Raw genomic sequence first — 15,299 nt, forward strand, 5'->3', positions numbered from 1 at the left:
TACCACCCCAGCCCCCATAAGAAATAAAGTGGATCCCTACTCTGCCCTGGAAGCTCAGCTCACTAAGCATAGGATTGTTGTAAAGATAAAATAGAGGAGAGTAGAATAATGTTTTTGGCTTCCCCGCCCCCCTGGAAAATACAAATAGCTAAACAAAATAAATTAATAAATAGAAGAGATAACTTTTTGGTACTATCTCATTCTGGATAACTGCTATGATCCCCTCCCCATTCTGCTCAGAATGCTACCTGCACGTGCAGAAGTGCTGATTTTTTTTTTGGCTTGTGGAAAGACAAAGAACCTTTCTTTGTTAGGGGGAATTCAGTTCAACATCTCAGAAATCCCCAGAGCCCTCTAAAATGTAAATGAACTGAATCTCATAAAGTTTTTGTTTTGCTGCCAGGTAGACTGACTGTGTAACGTATACACACACTGTCTGAACCATGTAATAAAAAGAATTGAAACATAATCCTTTCCCCCCTCTGGATGCTGTAAATCAGTTAGTTTTGTATGTGCTAAAGCCATAGGCCACACTGCCTGACATGCCAAGGCTCAACCTGGGAATGAAGAAGGTAAAAACAGTAGGATGGGATTCTCTAGAGAAGGCAGGATTGAAAAGGTGGGATTTGTGAAGAAAATAACTAAATCAGGCGTTCCCAGATTTTTCTTTGGTTAACAACAGGAAGGTTTGAGTACAGCTTTCTTGGAGCAAACTACCACACTTGCCATATAGCACTGTATAGAACATTGTTTCCCAACCTTTTCAACGTCACGGTACCCTTGGCCTCACTCTTCATATCTCATGGTACCCCTGCCATCCCCTCCACCTTCCCCTCCCAGTGCCCCTGCTTGCCATCCTCACACTTTCACCTCCAAGGGTGAAGGGAAGCACTGGGGACGGGTTGGGAAGTGGCTGCTGACCTTGCAGCAGGCCCTGCCCCATGGGCCAGCTCCATGTCCTTGCTGGCACCGGTGGGAGACACCACAAAAGTGAGGGGGGCTGGTAGCATTGCCGCAGTACCCCTGGGACATGCTCACGGCACCCCAGGGTACCACGGAACCCTGGTTGGGAATCGCTGGTCTAGAAATTATGACTTGGATCTAGAGATCCTGTAAAAGCACAACTGAATCCAATATTATTATTCTTATGTAAAAAGCTTTCCCAAGGAGCAGAATGAGAACTGTGGCAGAATCTTTAAGTGCACTCCATGAGTGCTTAAGTAGTTGTGCAAATATTTCTAGAACAGTGTTGATGGCAATTTTTAATTCCAGATGGATCTTACCTCTATTACTGTAACAAGACTCCCCTGAAGAGGACATGCATAAATTTCCCTGTCAACAGAATCAGACATTTCAGGTGTCCATGGAGACAACCTTTGGCCTATGAAACCTCTGCCATTGCTCTGATAATCAGAACTAGATTGAAATGGCTCTGCATAGATAATAGGTTTCTAGTTAACTAGGTGTGATACATAGGGCCTATGTGCATATAAACAGGTTTTTTAAAAAAGAAAAAATCAACATGTTCTGCTAAGGGGAACTCAAATTCTCTACAAAAGAAAGCTGCATTTGGTGACTTGACGAATTATTGCAGTTAATCGTGTTAAACATTTGGAATCCAAATCCCAGCCACTGGACTCTTCTTCAACCTTTCCTCTGGTGTTTCTTTAAGGCATTGTTCATTGTTCACAGCCACAAGGCAAAAGCTGCTTTTTAAAAAACGAGATTATTGTAAAGCTGAATTTGGGAACCGGTTCCACATTTTGAGTTTTTCTGCATTTGCAAGGAATATATCCAGTCCTGGTTACAATGAGAATACTATTTAATTTAGCTATCACTGAAACAAATCCCTTGTGCCAAGCCATTTTGTTCAAGAATTGCCATTTCCAACTGAACTGGTACTATAGGCCGCTTTCAACCAGCTCGCTGAACTGCTGACTTTTTGCTCTCTAGACTGACCTATGCATCCTTGTGAAAGCTGGTGTAGTTTAGGAAATCCAGCAGCACATAGGTTAAGCCCTACTATTGCACAAAGTTATTACCGCACTGTATTACTTTTCTACTGGGCAGTAAATATGCTTTATCAGTCTGTTGGTGTTTCTCAGAATGAACACGAAGGTGAACTCAAGTCTTTATAAAGCGTAAGGATTTGTGAATGAGATGGAAGATGACTGAAAGAAAGAGTGCTTTCAGTATTGTTTTTTGCAGTTTAAAACCTGTATCTTGGAAAACCTGCTCTAAATGCAGACTTATTTCTTAAATGGTTTTCCTGCTTTTCAATTGAAATTGCTAAAGCACCTTTTAATTAATAAAACAGATTGTCTGACAGTACATCTGATCCTTTGAAAGTATATCCTGTGAGTTGCTATAGTAAATGTGCTATCAATCTGCAGGCCCCAGATGTGTCCTGAAAAATGAATGTTGTAAGGAAACAGACTTGCAAGCCCCATTTCTGCCCCTGCAGAATTCAGAAGTTCTGTGCAATCTCAGGACTCTGCCAATGTGGTCCCTCTTCTTACTCCCAGTGTAACCTAATCTTGAGCTGCTACCAACTAGTCATTAAGAATATCTCTTACTGAAGAATTCTTTGCTGCATTGCTGCTTAAAGGCTTCACCTCAGTTTTGCGTCTCCCGTTTCGCTGGCAGTAGATAAACACAAGGATGAATGAAAACACTTGTGCTGAATGAAAACATTTGTGCACTATGAGGATGAAAGAATCAAAGACTGCCTCTTTCTTCTTTGCTTCTCCTCAGCAGGTATCATGGAACAGGGCTTGACAAAAATGCAAACCTTAGTCTACTGATATTCAAAATATTAAGAAATGTAATATGATATAAAAGGTATACACAGCATTTTGAAATAATAGTAGAATGATCAACTATCAAAAGCAAGGGAATCCTCCTAACAATCCCTAACAATGGGATAGGCCATATATTTGTAACACTGCAAGTTGCAGAAAATAGATTTATTTTCCCCGCTTTGTTCAGCAACACATCCTGGCTGCCACTGATATGGCGCTGCAGTGCAAGATAGCTACTAGTAAGGAGGCAGAATGATAAAGAGGACTTAGAGAGTAAGATAGCCTCTTCTTTGTAGTCAGGGGTTTTGAAATCTTTGCCCTAATCCTTTCAGAGGATCTTCCTTTCACTGTCCCCTAAAAGGAAGATCTTATTCCTTCCCTTTTGGCCTCCCAAACTCTGTGGCTTAGGTGTGACTTTTCTATACTTCATTCCTCCAGGGTTAGGGTCATCTGCATATCTGTGGAGATGGATGGGACTGGTGCTCCACTTTTCCCATGGGTACCTGTTAGGTTGTAAAAGGTGCTTTGCAACCTCTGAGCCGGTGCAAAATACAGACCCAGCTACTAAGCCTTTGATGTGAATTCTGGGATGTAACACAATTCATCACAAGTATAAATATCTCTTAAAGATTATTTTAGATGTGTGTCAAATTTATTACTAAAACATACATTCAGTGATATCAATAGGCAGTTTTTAGAAGGGTGTGGGATCCAAACCTACAGGGAAATGTTTTAATTCGTCCAATAGAACTATATATACAGAGTATGCTATAGGACTATCAAAGTTCTATAAAGATTTAACCCATTCATCTAAAATAAAGATTAAACCCTTTCATCTAAGGCTGAATTTCACACATATTCAGAGTCTGCAGAACTCCAGGCATTCAGCATAAAGTCACTTTTGTCAAAGTCGTAACTTTTGTCAAAGTCGTAACTTTTGTCATAACGTAAATAAAAATATAATACAAATACAGCGGATCTATTCTTTTTTTAAAAAAAAAATACTAATACTTTTGATTGTTCTCACATTAAAAAACACACAAAAACATATTTAGACTCCAACAACAGCAGCAACAACAAAACAAAACCTAACAAAATATAATCCATTACACACCTTACAATTACTTCCAGCTATTTCATCTTTGATTGAAAGTTAACTCTAGATTCCTATATAAAGTTAACAACACATTAAATCAATTTTGTTGTTTTACTAATATTCTAATACAGTTTGCTGTTTTTCTTTTCGATTTCAAATCTTTCAAATTTCAGATTTCAAATTTCTTGTAGATTTCAAATTTACTGAAAAATGTGAGGTATAAAATGTGGAGAGAAAAAAATTCCGAAACATGTGAAATACGAAAGGGAACCAGACAAGGATGCCCTCTCTTACCATTGCTTTTTATACTGACTTTAGAGATACTCAACAGGAATATAAGAAGTGGTGACCAAATGAGGGGCTTGAAATTAGGTAAACAGTCAAACAAATTGGGGGCTACTGGGAGCCACCCAGCAGTGGGGGCAGGCAAGTCACGCTACAGGTAGTGGGGCACCTCCTCACATGTAAACATAGAAATGCGAGGAGACCCCCATTATGACCTCACTGCAGAGCGCAGAGCGCCAAGGAAAGTGCTCCAACCCAAATCTGAGGATTTGGGTTGACAATTTGTTTTATGAGTTTCTCTTTCAGTTTTTTTTCCTGTGGACACTCAACAGACCAAAGAGTATCCAGTTGTTTCTCAGTCCCTTTATAGCAAACACTGTCTAGATCAGGTGTTAAGACTAAGTTTGAATCAATGTTTGACGGGAAGCCACACCTCTCTCTCCCTCTTTCAAATCTTCACTTTTCCCTTTTGGCTGGGCACTTTTCTCACCACAGATCATAGAGAGCTCAGCATTACAGAGAGAGTAGGAGAGAGATTTCTAGAGTGTCCCCATATCTTGTAAAATGTGGACAGGCTGCATCATTAGAACAGAACAATCAGTATTTGCAGGAGCCCTCTGCTGACCAAGAAGGCTCATCTCAAAAAACAGTTCAGAGAGTCCAGATCTGGCAGCCAAAGCCTGCTATACTCTTGCCTGTAGTAGTCTACCATCTCAGAACTCACTCTAGACCTCTTGCTGACTAGGTGGAATTATATACATGTTAACATTAAAAGTTATGTACATTGTGTATTAAAAGCTTCAACCAGGTCTTCCTTGCAAGTAGTCCATACAAAAGAGGTTTACTTAGTTCAGATGAACACACATGCCAGAATGAGAAAGTACTATGGGTTGTAGGTGGGTTTAAAAAAAAAACCTTCCCAGCAGATAGAATAGCCTAAAAGTAATAGTGGTTGTAGTCCAGCCATCTCACCACTATTCTAGTTTTCTACTAGTACTGAGGATTTTTGAGAGGTGATGGTGGTAGAGCACTGCATCACCTAAAGTACTATTGCACCATTTTGTTCTGTTGTGATGTGTGGACCTACATTAAGGTAGCCCATGTCCCAACCACTCTGTGGTGGTAAATGGTTAACCAAGAAGCACCAATGGGGTCATGGGGTCATTGATCAACACATCCACTTGCCTATCATGCTGTCCCACTGGCAAGGTGAGGCCAAAGCAGCTCCACAGTACAGGCCATGAGGCAGCTACTTCCAGTGAGGAAAATTTCACCTGTTATGTTTGACCGTATTGATAGTCCTGGTCTTGGTCTTGACAAGGTGCTTTCCCCATTCTGGGTTGGGGAGCTGCACAAAGCAGCAGTAGGGCTGCCCACTCTAGATTGCAAAATTCCTGGAAAGCATGGAGGAGAGATCTCAGTGGGGAATGATGTCATAGCAATTTTATAAAGCAGCCACTGTCTCCAGGGGAACCAATCTCCTTCACCTCGAGACCAGCTGTAATTCCAGATCCTAAAGCCACTACCCAGAGACTGACAATCCCGTATGCAGGCGGGGGGGGGGGGGGGGGCACAGTTAGGCCTCCCCTGCTAGATGAACTTTGCAACTTAAAGCAATCGCAATCGATCCCTTTGCGTAATCCGTATTCAGCCAGGTCAGAAACCCTGGAGTCTCCAAAGGCAAGGCCAGATCAAGCGACCGCAGAGACGCTCGCCTGAAGCAGTTGGGGGAATAATGCTAATATCAGCCTGGGTGCCAACTAGCGGTTCCTTCTCGTCCACCCCATAGGGTTATTAGAGCTACTACAGCCCGGCACCTGCACCCCAGGTGTGCTAAAACAGGTTGCGCCTCTCTTGAGGAATGCGACGCCCTTTCCACCTCAAGTCCCCCAGTGAGGCTTGCGGCTCTTGTGCCTGGGAATTAGAAAAGGGCTTGCCGGTTCCCCCACCCCCCTGCCTGCCTGCCTGCCTGCCCGCCTGCCCGCCTGCCCCGGGGGCGTAGTCGGGAGGAGCGGTGGAAAGCAGCCCCCTGGGCCGCGGCAGGAGATTGGAGGGCGAAGGGTCAGGTTTGCCAGCGGCAGCTGATGCGCGGCCGGCGTGTGGTGCAGCGCCCGCTTTTACGCGCGGCAGGCGAGAGGGGAGGAGAGAGAAAGTTTCATCATCGCCCCACAGAACCGAGCCGGCTTATAAAAACTCCCGGCTCCGTCGCCTCGGTGGCTTCCCAGTCTAGCGCAGGGGAAGGCGGGGAAAGCCCTCAGTCGGCGGCGCAAGCGGAGGGGAGCAGCAGGGCTCGGTCGTTAACGCGCGAGGAATCCGGACGAATCCCCGGAGAGCTCAGATGGGAGTTCAAACTGAAAATGGCAATGCGCCCAGGATCGGCAACAGTCGCCGGGGCTTCAGCACCTGCTCCGGGAACATCTACAACATGAAGGTACAGCCTCCCCAGGAGTAGAGAAGGACTTCGTCTCTATTTAAGTTAACCAGACATACTTAAATAACACATGCTTTCATACATCAGAGTCTCAAGGTTTTAGTTAAACTTGCTCTCTTGGGAGTGTTTTATATCCTGGGTTGCATCTGCACTGGCCGTGAATTCCAGGGTTGTGTGACTGTGAGAATAACTGTGTGTTTTTTGCAGCTTTTAGAGGGACTGTGAATTTGTAGAGCCAGTTTGGGGAGTAGGCCTGCTCAGAAGTAGGTCCCATATTATTCAGTGGGGCTGAATAATATATAATAATAAAACAATCAGGAAACTGTGTGCGCAGTTTTAGCCTTAGTCTTGCTGCTCCCCATGGGACCATTTCCATTTATATACAAGTCCCTAAACTTCAAGGGCTTGTGTATTCATAATGATATATAGCTCCTTGTACTATACATGTATATGTTTACTTGAGAGTAAGTACCACTGAACTCTATGAAGATTATTATTGATTAGACCTTTGAGCCAGCAAGCAGACAGTCTGTCTGCATAGGTAACTTTGATTTCAACACACTAGTTACAGTTTTGGGGGTCTTCTGATGTCAAATAAATCTTACACTGTTGCAGTAATCCAAATGTGTAGTTTTGGTTGCTAAGATATTCTTCTCTTAAGCAAAATACATGACTTTATTACACTTTAGTTCTGTCCACCTGATTCATAGTTTCAATTCATGCCTGTATGAGTCTATTCAAAAGCAAGCCCCATGATGTGTGGTGATTTTTCCCAAATAAGTGGACATTGGATTGGACTCTCAGAATACTACTATATAAATCAGTGGGAATCTGATGAAGTCTTTTCTACACTGGATGATGATTCATCTGTCAGTGAACTGACTACTGTGCTAAATTATTGTTGTCTCCAGGAATTGATACTGTCGGATTTCTGCAGTTGTATTTTTGTGGTGTTGCTGTTAATCCTCCAGTGAGACATATAAAAGCCTCACTTCCCCCCTCTCTGGCTGTGATTGCAGGAGGCTGTAATTGGATGAGGCTTTGCGGGGGGGGGGGGTTGTGTGTGACAGCTTTGCCTTTTGGGCATGCATGTGTGCGTTTTGTGCAATCAAAGAAAGTAGCAATCACTAGAGCACAATCTTGCCAACTGAAGAATGTTGAAGTGCTGAAAGTTGCCATCTTTGCAGAATAGAAGCTGGTGGTGATTTCCCCCCCCCCTTGGGCTGGAAAAAATGAAAGGCAGCTGTTCACCAGCTGGGAGAATCAGCATACCATCTGAGCATCTCTTCTGGCCATTTGATGGACCACCAAAGAAGTTCAGAAAGATTAGAAGAAAGTGGAGCGAAAGAAAAGACTAATGAGTTTTCAAGTGAGACTACAATCTTGGTGCAGCGTCTTAGGTTGCTATTCCGAGCATACGTATTTGGGAGAGAATTTCGTTTAATCAATGGGACTTACTTCATGGGTGTGCACAGGCAAATAGCCTTATGGGGGGAAAGCTGGTTAAAAAATCACAGTGACAAGACAGACTGTTGAGAAAAGGCCTGTAACAAGTTGGCCAACAGGGAAGCTCTAATCAAAAGCAAGTTTCTTGTTTGTCTGAAATCAGAGACCACTGAGTCCCAAAAGTGAACAGAAGGGCCGAGAGAGGGCCAAGCCATTTGCAACTGGGAAAAAGAAGATACAGATTTTGGGAGATTACTAAAGTACTCTAGAGTGAAATGGAGTGTTGCAATTTAATTACATTAAGTGCCCTCTGGGGACAGGGTCAGATACTGATGAGATTGCTGTAAACTGTCCTGAATCTACAAAAAACATGGTTTGGATAAAGAAATCTGCTATGTATTGTCGAAGGCTTTCACGGCCGGAATCACTTGGGTGCTGTGTGGTTTCCAGGTTGTATGGCCGTGTTCTAGCAGCATTCTCTCCTGACGTTTCGCCTGCATCTGTGGCTGGCATCTTCAGAGGATCTGAAGATCCTCTGAAGATGCCAGCCACAGATGCAGGCGAAACGTCAGGAGAGAATGCTGCTAGAACACGGCCATACAGCCCGGAAACCACACAGCACCCAAATCTGCTATGCTTTATTGAGAACTTTGGCTGGTAGTGATGGAGAAGGAAAAGTAGGTTCATGCTTATTTGAATGACAGGCTGACAGGGTTTTTAAAATTGACTCTCGCTTGCATATTCTAAAGCTTAGAAAGAGGTAAAAGTGCTATACTGTCTGTTGGCATTATGTAAGAATGCTGTTTACAGTCTGATAGCAGCACCACAGGGGGGAAGGCTTGCCAGAGTTTGAGCCTGACATTTCATGATGGAACCTAAGAGGGCTGTAAATGTTTTGGCTGATCAGGATTTGTAGAAAAGAAAATCTTGTGATTGATTCTTAAGAACCAGTGTCCCTTCCCTTGCATTCTTCTATGACAATACCTTCTTGGCCCATTCTCTCTCTTGCAATCTGCAATTTCATTTGTAGACCATTCACTAGGTTGGCTCTTTGCCGAGAGTAACAGATGTAACTTAGGAGACTTTTTACAGAAGAGATGTGGTTGCTACTATCTGCTTACTGTAGCAAATAAAATGTTTGCTTTGCGACTCCTAAATCTAAGACAAGAAGAGGAGCTCAGCATTTCACAAGGTCTAACAATATCCTCAGCTATTTACCTACATCATAAATTGTGTAGAGCACAGCCTGTTGCATGTCAGTAAACTTGTATAATGGGTACAAGTGTCTCAACAATGCAGGCTGATCTTCATGCACTCTGAGTGAACAGAGTGAATTGAGTTTTAAACCAGCTTCTTTTTGAAAGAGCCCCCCTTCTGACAGAAATACAAACAGATACACCCAATGGATGTACATTTCAATGCATCTGATGATGAACTCTGACTCAGTCTGACTCACAATATCTTCTGCAGTTAATTTTATTTAAACTTTGAAGTATCACTAGACTTCTGTTTTGTTGTGCTGGTACAGATTAACAGGTCTGCCATCTGGAATAGATATCATTTTTAAAGGCACTAATAGAAGTGCCTAAAATATAATTTTTAAAGACTAATAGAAAAGATCTGAGGCCATTTGTGTAATCTGTCCTCTCCTAAGACCTCCTGTTCCAGCAACTGAGGCGGCTGACCCCACCTGTTGAAGAATGCTTCCTAGCAACCAAGGCTAGATAGTACCAGACATTCTTGACCTTCGGAAGTGAGACTTTTTTCCTGGCAGGTAGAGCAAGAAGAAGTACCTCATTTCTGGCACCGAAAGTAGTGACTGATGAAGGCACCAAGGCAGGGGCAGACTTTTGTGCTGTTCTTTTGCTCTAACTGCTGTTTGCTAAAGGTTCTGTGATGGAAATAGCCCCCATCAATAAGTGCGCTGCCTAGCAACTAGTCAGGTAGTGCCTGATGTTTTAGCCAAAGTCTATGTATCAGTGGAGAGTGTAGATCCCAGGTCTTCCAAATGCCTTGGGTGATGTCTCCTGTTTTATTTTAAAAAAAATATTTGTACCCCCCCCCCCCCCCCCCGGTGTGTGTGCCTGCACTGTCAAGTCAGAGCTGACTCAGAGCAACTCCACAGGGTTTTCAAGGCAAGGGACATTTAGAGATGGTTTGCCATTGCCTGCCTCTGTGAGGGCTGAGAGAGTTCTGAGAGAACTGTGACTCGCCCGAATTGTGGATGATTGGAGACTCGAACCTGGTTCTGCAGATTACAGTCTGCCGCTCTTAACCACTGCATCACACTGATTGTCTTGTTTTCTTCCTGGACAGAGATCCAAAATAGGTAACATCATTTGAAACAAACATTGCTTTAAAAAGAAAACAGAATCCAAAAGAAATAGGCACTTCTGTCAAAGTCAGACATTCGTCGGTGCCTTTTTGAAGAACTCACATTTCCCTTTACCTCAGAAACCTTAGGAGTATATGCTTTACAGACATTTTCAAAAAGTCCAAGGGTGTCAGCCAAAATGTACTAGAGGTCTTTTTTTGGGGGGGGGGGTGTATAATGGTCTCTTTTTTCATTAAATCTACTGAATCATTTTCTTCTGCATACCTGGTGAAACTTCCTAGTAGGCAGAGAGGAGTGTGTGCTTGTTTTACATGCATTCAGGGACCTTCCATTACTATTAGATATACTGATTAGAATGTTTAGAACTATTTATTGGCATGGCCTTAATTCTTGCAGTGATTGTTCCCATTCAGATGACTCTTCTGCAATAAGTTGCCATCAAGCCAAAGGACACGGCAGTTAAATTTCCTCCCCTTATGACAACAATAGTTTCTTTAATCATTTAAATATTTATATGCTGTTTTTCTCCTTAGTGGGGGACTCAAAGTAACTTTCAGCATCACTCTCTTTTCCATTTTATCCTCACTACTCTGTGAATTAGATTAGGCTGAGTAGAAGTTGAATGTCTGAGGGTCACCCAGTAGCAGAGTGGGGATTCAAATGGGTCTCCCAGATCTTGATGCAGTGCTCTAACCATTCCACCATAGTGGCTCACTCGACCCAGTGGAATGATGTCTGGAGCTGAGATTCAGCAGGTGCCTCTCTGTGCAGGTGTTTTGTTGCCATCTTACAAGAGTTGGAGCACTTCCAAGAGCCTACCTGTCCAGGACACGTTGGCTGTGTTGGAAACTAAATGAACAGCATAACTCTCATGAGCACCATAGGTAGCTGTGGAACGTTGCTGTAGTGCCAGGACAAGACATTCCTTCCTGAAATGCACTTCAAGCTCGGCTCTGTCAGCTCAAGATAATGGAACTTCTATTTGTTTTATGATGCTGTGTTTACAGAGGACCTTTTCAAAAGTTTCTCCAGAAATAATAAACAGAGTATTTTCAGATAGAGCAGAGGGCCACTGAGCATTCTCCCACCTCCTGCTTGTGTTTGATCTGCTGTGGGGGAGTTGCTCAGATCACCGAATCACTTTGACATAACTGCTTGAGGTGGCCCCGGTTACTGAGGCTGCAGTTACGATGGAGGGAGAGGGATCCGGAGCCTCCCCTACCTTTGTGCTTAAATATTTGCTTTTTAACCTGTGGAAACCAGTTATTTGGGGAGTTATGGATGAGGGACAACGAGAGAGAAATTTGCAACTGAGGGCCTGAAAAGAACCCTCTGGGTTAAATTGCCAGAATTGCCCAGGAAAAAGTATTTTTCAGTTGCCTCTCAGCTTTGAACAGAATGAGGTCCTTAAAGGAGGGGCAAGGATATAAATGTATTGAAGGAATAAATTAAAGATGAAATGCTTCTCTGCGCATGCAAAGGGTGTTCAGAGTATGCTGGAGCTTTGAGAATAGAGGGGGCAAAATGTTTGACTCCATCAAAACAGGAGGTCAAGAGAGGTGGAATATATGCCCTGGCATCATTCCGTATCTGACATTATCCTTTGCAGTTTTGAAGGCATGGGAATTTGGGGGAGTTAGGAAGGTCAAACACACACCTTATTCAAAATTCTATTAGCCCAGTGCAAAAAGACTGTAGGAGGAGGGTAGCATGTGGGGAAACTTGAAGATGCCAGCCACAGATGCAGGCGAAACGTTAGGAACAAGATCCACCAGACCACGGCCACACAGCCCGGAAAACCCACCACAACCAGTTGAATCCAGCCGTGAAAGCCTTCGACAATACTTTTTATTTTTATTTGATATTTAACACACAGTTTGGGGCTCCACAAGCTGTCAGCACAGACTGCTGGAAGGGATAACTGGCCTGCTCTCCTTCCCAAATGCAATCAAAACTGTCCTGTGTCACAAATGGGAAAACAGTTGTGACACAGTAAGGTTCCTACAAGAGAGTTAAGCCTCATGCTATGGGGTGCAGGAAGAAGTGTCACAAAACAAACTGACCGTGGCACAAAGTCCATTGTGAACCCTGATTTGTTCACCACTTAGACCTGAAGAGTTCGTAAAGCCCATTTTAAAAAGGCAGGTTTTCACAGTCATTTTCATCTTGTTCCCATATTTGCTTCAAAAAGAACCTTATGAGATAGTTTCAGAGAGTAGCGGGTTGCAGTAGAACAGCTAGATTTGAGTCCAGTAGCACCTTAGAGACAAACAAGATTTTCAGGGTATGAGCTTTCGAGTGTGAAAGGTCCCTCCGTCCAATATGAGCTGGAGTTCCCAAGCTGTATGAAGCGACTCCATGTTTCGGACAGGCTAGTAAACAGATACTGGGACTGGTCACTTGTGGTAAGTCGAATCACCTCCAGACTAAGCACTCAAAATTTTATAAAGCAGAAGATGTGGGTTCTTGATGGCCAGTTATGCATAAAATATTTGCTGCACGGTGGAGGCGAATGTCCACTGCAGCAAGGTTTCTTGAACAGATATGTTTCCTCTCACCCACCTTCACTTTCCACTCTTTCCACAGCAAGTCAAACCACTTGTAGCATAAATTCAATTTTTCTTCACTGTCAGTGCAGGACAGATTTGCCAGTGGGCCTTGCCCCAGACCTCCTCTTCCTTCCACCCATGGCCAGCCATGCCTTGCGCTGCTTTACACAGCTAGCCTTCTCTCATGTGTCTTCCTTCCTGCATCTCCAGATGCTGCTGTTGATATATAGATAGTATTATAATGTAATGACAGGCTCAAGGGACCATGGACAGCCTGAGCTCAACAACCTCTGCGCTTCACACGGCCAAGAGCGCCCAGTTGCCACCCACCACCTCAGGCCCCCTAAGGGCTTCACCTCCAAGAAGGACTAGGACACATATCAGCACTGGCCGCAGACACCGCTGCAGGAGAGGGGACAGGGAGCAGGACGGCTGACCCTGCCATGTGGGGATTCTGTGGGCAATGCTGTCAGCCCACCTGGTGGAGCAGCACTTCTGCCTGTTGACAGCTGGAGGATTTTGTGCCGAGAAGCATCAGCGGGGCACCCCACAGATGGCACCCTCATGCAGCCCACCCGTCATCTACTTGAGGTCCAAGTGTGTATATGTTTGTGTGGGGAGGGGAGGGGAAGGGAAGGGAAGGGAAGGGGGAGGAAATTCCCGGTGTGACAGGCCCCATGTTTTTTAGGCTGTTGATGGGTGGACTTAAAAGAACTGGGAGAAGGAGAGGCTGACAGGCAAACTGCGATGCAGGCTGTGGGCTGCCTCTTCGTATTTAAATGGAAAAAAGCGAGGAGAGCCCTCCGCGCAGTTGCCAACCATAAGGTAAACCTTCCATGCATAATGGGTCAATGTGTCACAAATGACTCACCTGGGACAAGTGATCTCTTAAAAAGTTTTGAGGGTACTGATTTTTGTGGATTTATTTTCAAGGATGGCAAGATCTAACTCTTCACCCACAATGCAGAATCCTCATTAATACAAAAGCATGCACCTTTGGTTTCAATACAGTCAAGTGTAAGGAAGGGCGATTTCCCAAGGGCGCAAGCCTTCCTACTCAAGCTGTCACCCACCCTTCTTCCAAGGAGCTTAGAGTGGCATACATGGGTTTCTCATCTCCATTTTATCTTCAAAGCAACCCAGTGAGATAGTTTACCTTATGGAAGAGTGACTGGTATAAGGTCACTGTGAATTTCATGGTGAATGGGGATTTACTAGTGGCACTGTAGGCTTGTCTATAGGGAGGCTACTTCGAATGTCATTCTTCAAATTGTGCTCATTTTAGTTGGGCCTGGGAATTCGATTCCTTCAAGTCCTGGGCTGGTTGCTTTTCTACCTGGCTGCCGCCACGGTATTAGCCAGAAAACATGGTTTACTAATAATGTGTTATTGAATCAGGATATAAATAACATTTATCTTGTCAGCTCTAAGAATTAAACCAGGGGGAAAATAGATCCTTGCAAAAGATGAGAAAGATGTGGTTTTGAGAATTTTTTCGCCACGCTTCTGGGTGCAAAGAATGAGCAAGAAGAGAAGGGTCAGGATCACTGGAGATGAAGTTACCTTGTTTGTTACCTTGAAGTAAGTGTTTGATACTGAACTTTTGAAACCTATTAAGGTGCATATGTATCACAAGATGTCCTTTACTCTTTATGGTTTTTGTTTTGGCTGCTCTATTTCTCAAAGGATGTGCTAAGCGAATTTTTTGTATGGAAATCTGATCATCAAAAGGCAGGACACTCCCATGGGAAGCATTAGTGGCTGCTAGCTTAGCCAGACCATTTTGGGGATCTAAAAATAGGCCAGCCCATTTTGTAGAGGGAGAGGTAGCTGAGTGCCTGAGTTTCTCCAAGGAGTGGTCACTGTAGATAAGATTAGTGTAAAGGAGAGGGGTGTTGCTGGTTCTCAGAGCAGAGAGGCTTGGCCTCAGGTGCTGGTATGAGAAGAGAAGTTGCATAAGGTGTAGGTCAAGAAAAGCAAAAGGGATCTGACGCTCCAGAGGAAGGCAATATTGCACTCTGGCACTTATCTGCAAAGTGAGAGAGAGAGCACACAAAGTACAAAGATCAAGCCCTAGCGTAAAACATGCATGCGAACACCCACACGTGCCAGGAAGCAAACAAACGAAAATATTGGCAACAGGATTCAGGAAGTAGGATGCTCTGCATCTGCTTTTTCTGAACTTTCTTTTTCCAGTGAAATGGATGCAAAAACCATGGGTTGTTGGATGACTAAGGCAGCTACTGGCTACTTCAGAAGTGGGGGAAGGAGAAATATACTTGCCAAAGGGGGAAGCCTCAATCCATAGGGCATTTGATATGCTAGCCATAAAAATAATCTCTTTTAGGACTGGGTT

The 15,299-nt window shown here is 43.8% G+C and overlaps 1 protein-coding gene across 2 annotated transcripts in view; it reads left to right on the plus strand.

Moving 5' to 3' along the window:
- Positions 1-6,075: 6,075 nt before the first annotated feature.
- Positions 6,076-15,299, plus strand: part of SLCO2A1 (solute carrier organic anion transporter family member 2A1) — a 62,753-nt gene continuing 53,529 nt past the window's right edge. The window contains exon 1 of one of the 2 annotated variants that reach the window (XM_048504854.1): positions 6,076-6,613. In XM_048504854.1, coding sequence (XP_048360811.1) covers positions 6,521-6,613 — 93 coding nt within the window. In that variant the 5' untranslated portion in view covers positions 6,076-6,520. The remainder of the gene's footprint in view (positions 6,614-15,299) is intronic. The other variant, XM_048504853.1, reaches the window with a different exon arrangement.

This window comes from Sphaerodactylus townsendi, linkage group LG08 (genome assembly GCF_021028975.2).
Source record: "Sphaerodactylus townsendi isolate TG3544 linkage group LG08, MPM_Stown_v2.3, whole genome shotgun sequence".
NCBI lineage: Eukaryota > Metazoa > Chordata > Lepidosauria > Squamata > Sphaerodactylidae > Sphaerodactylus > Sphaerodactylus townsendi.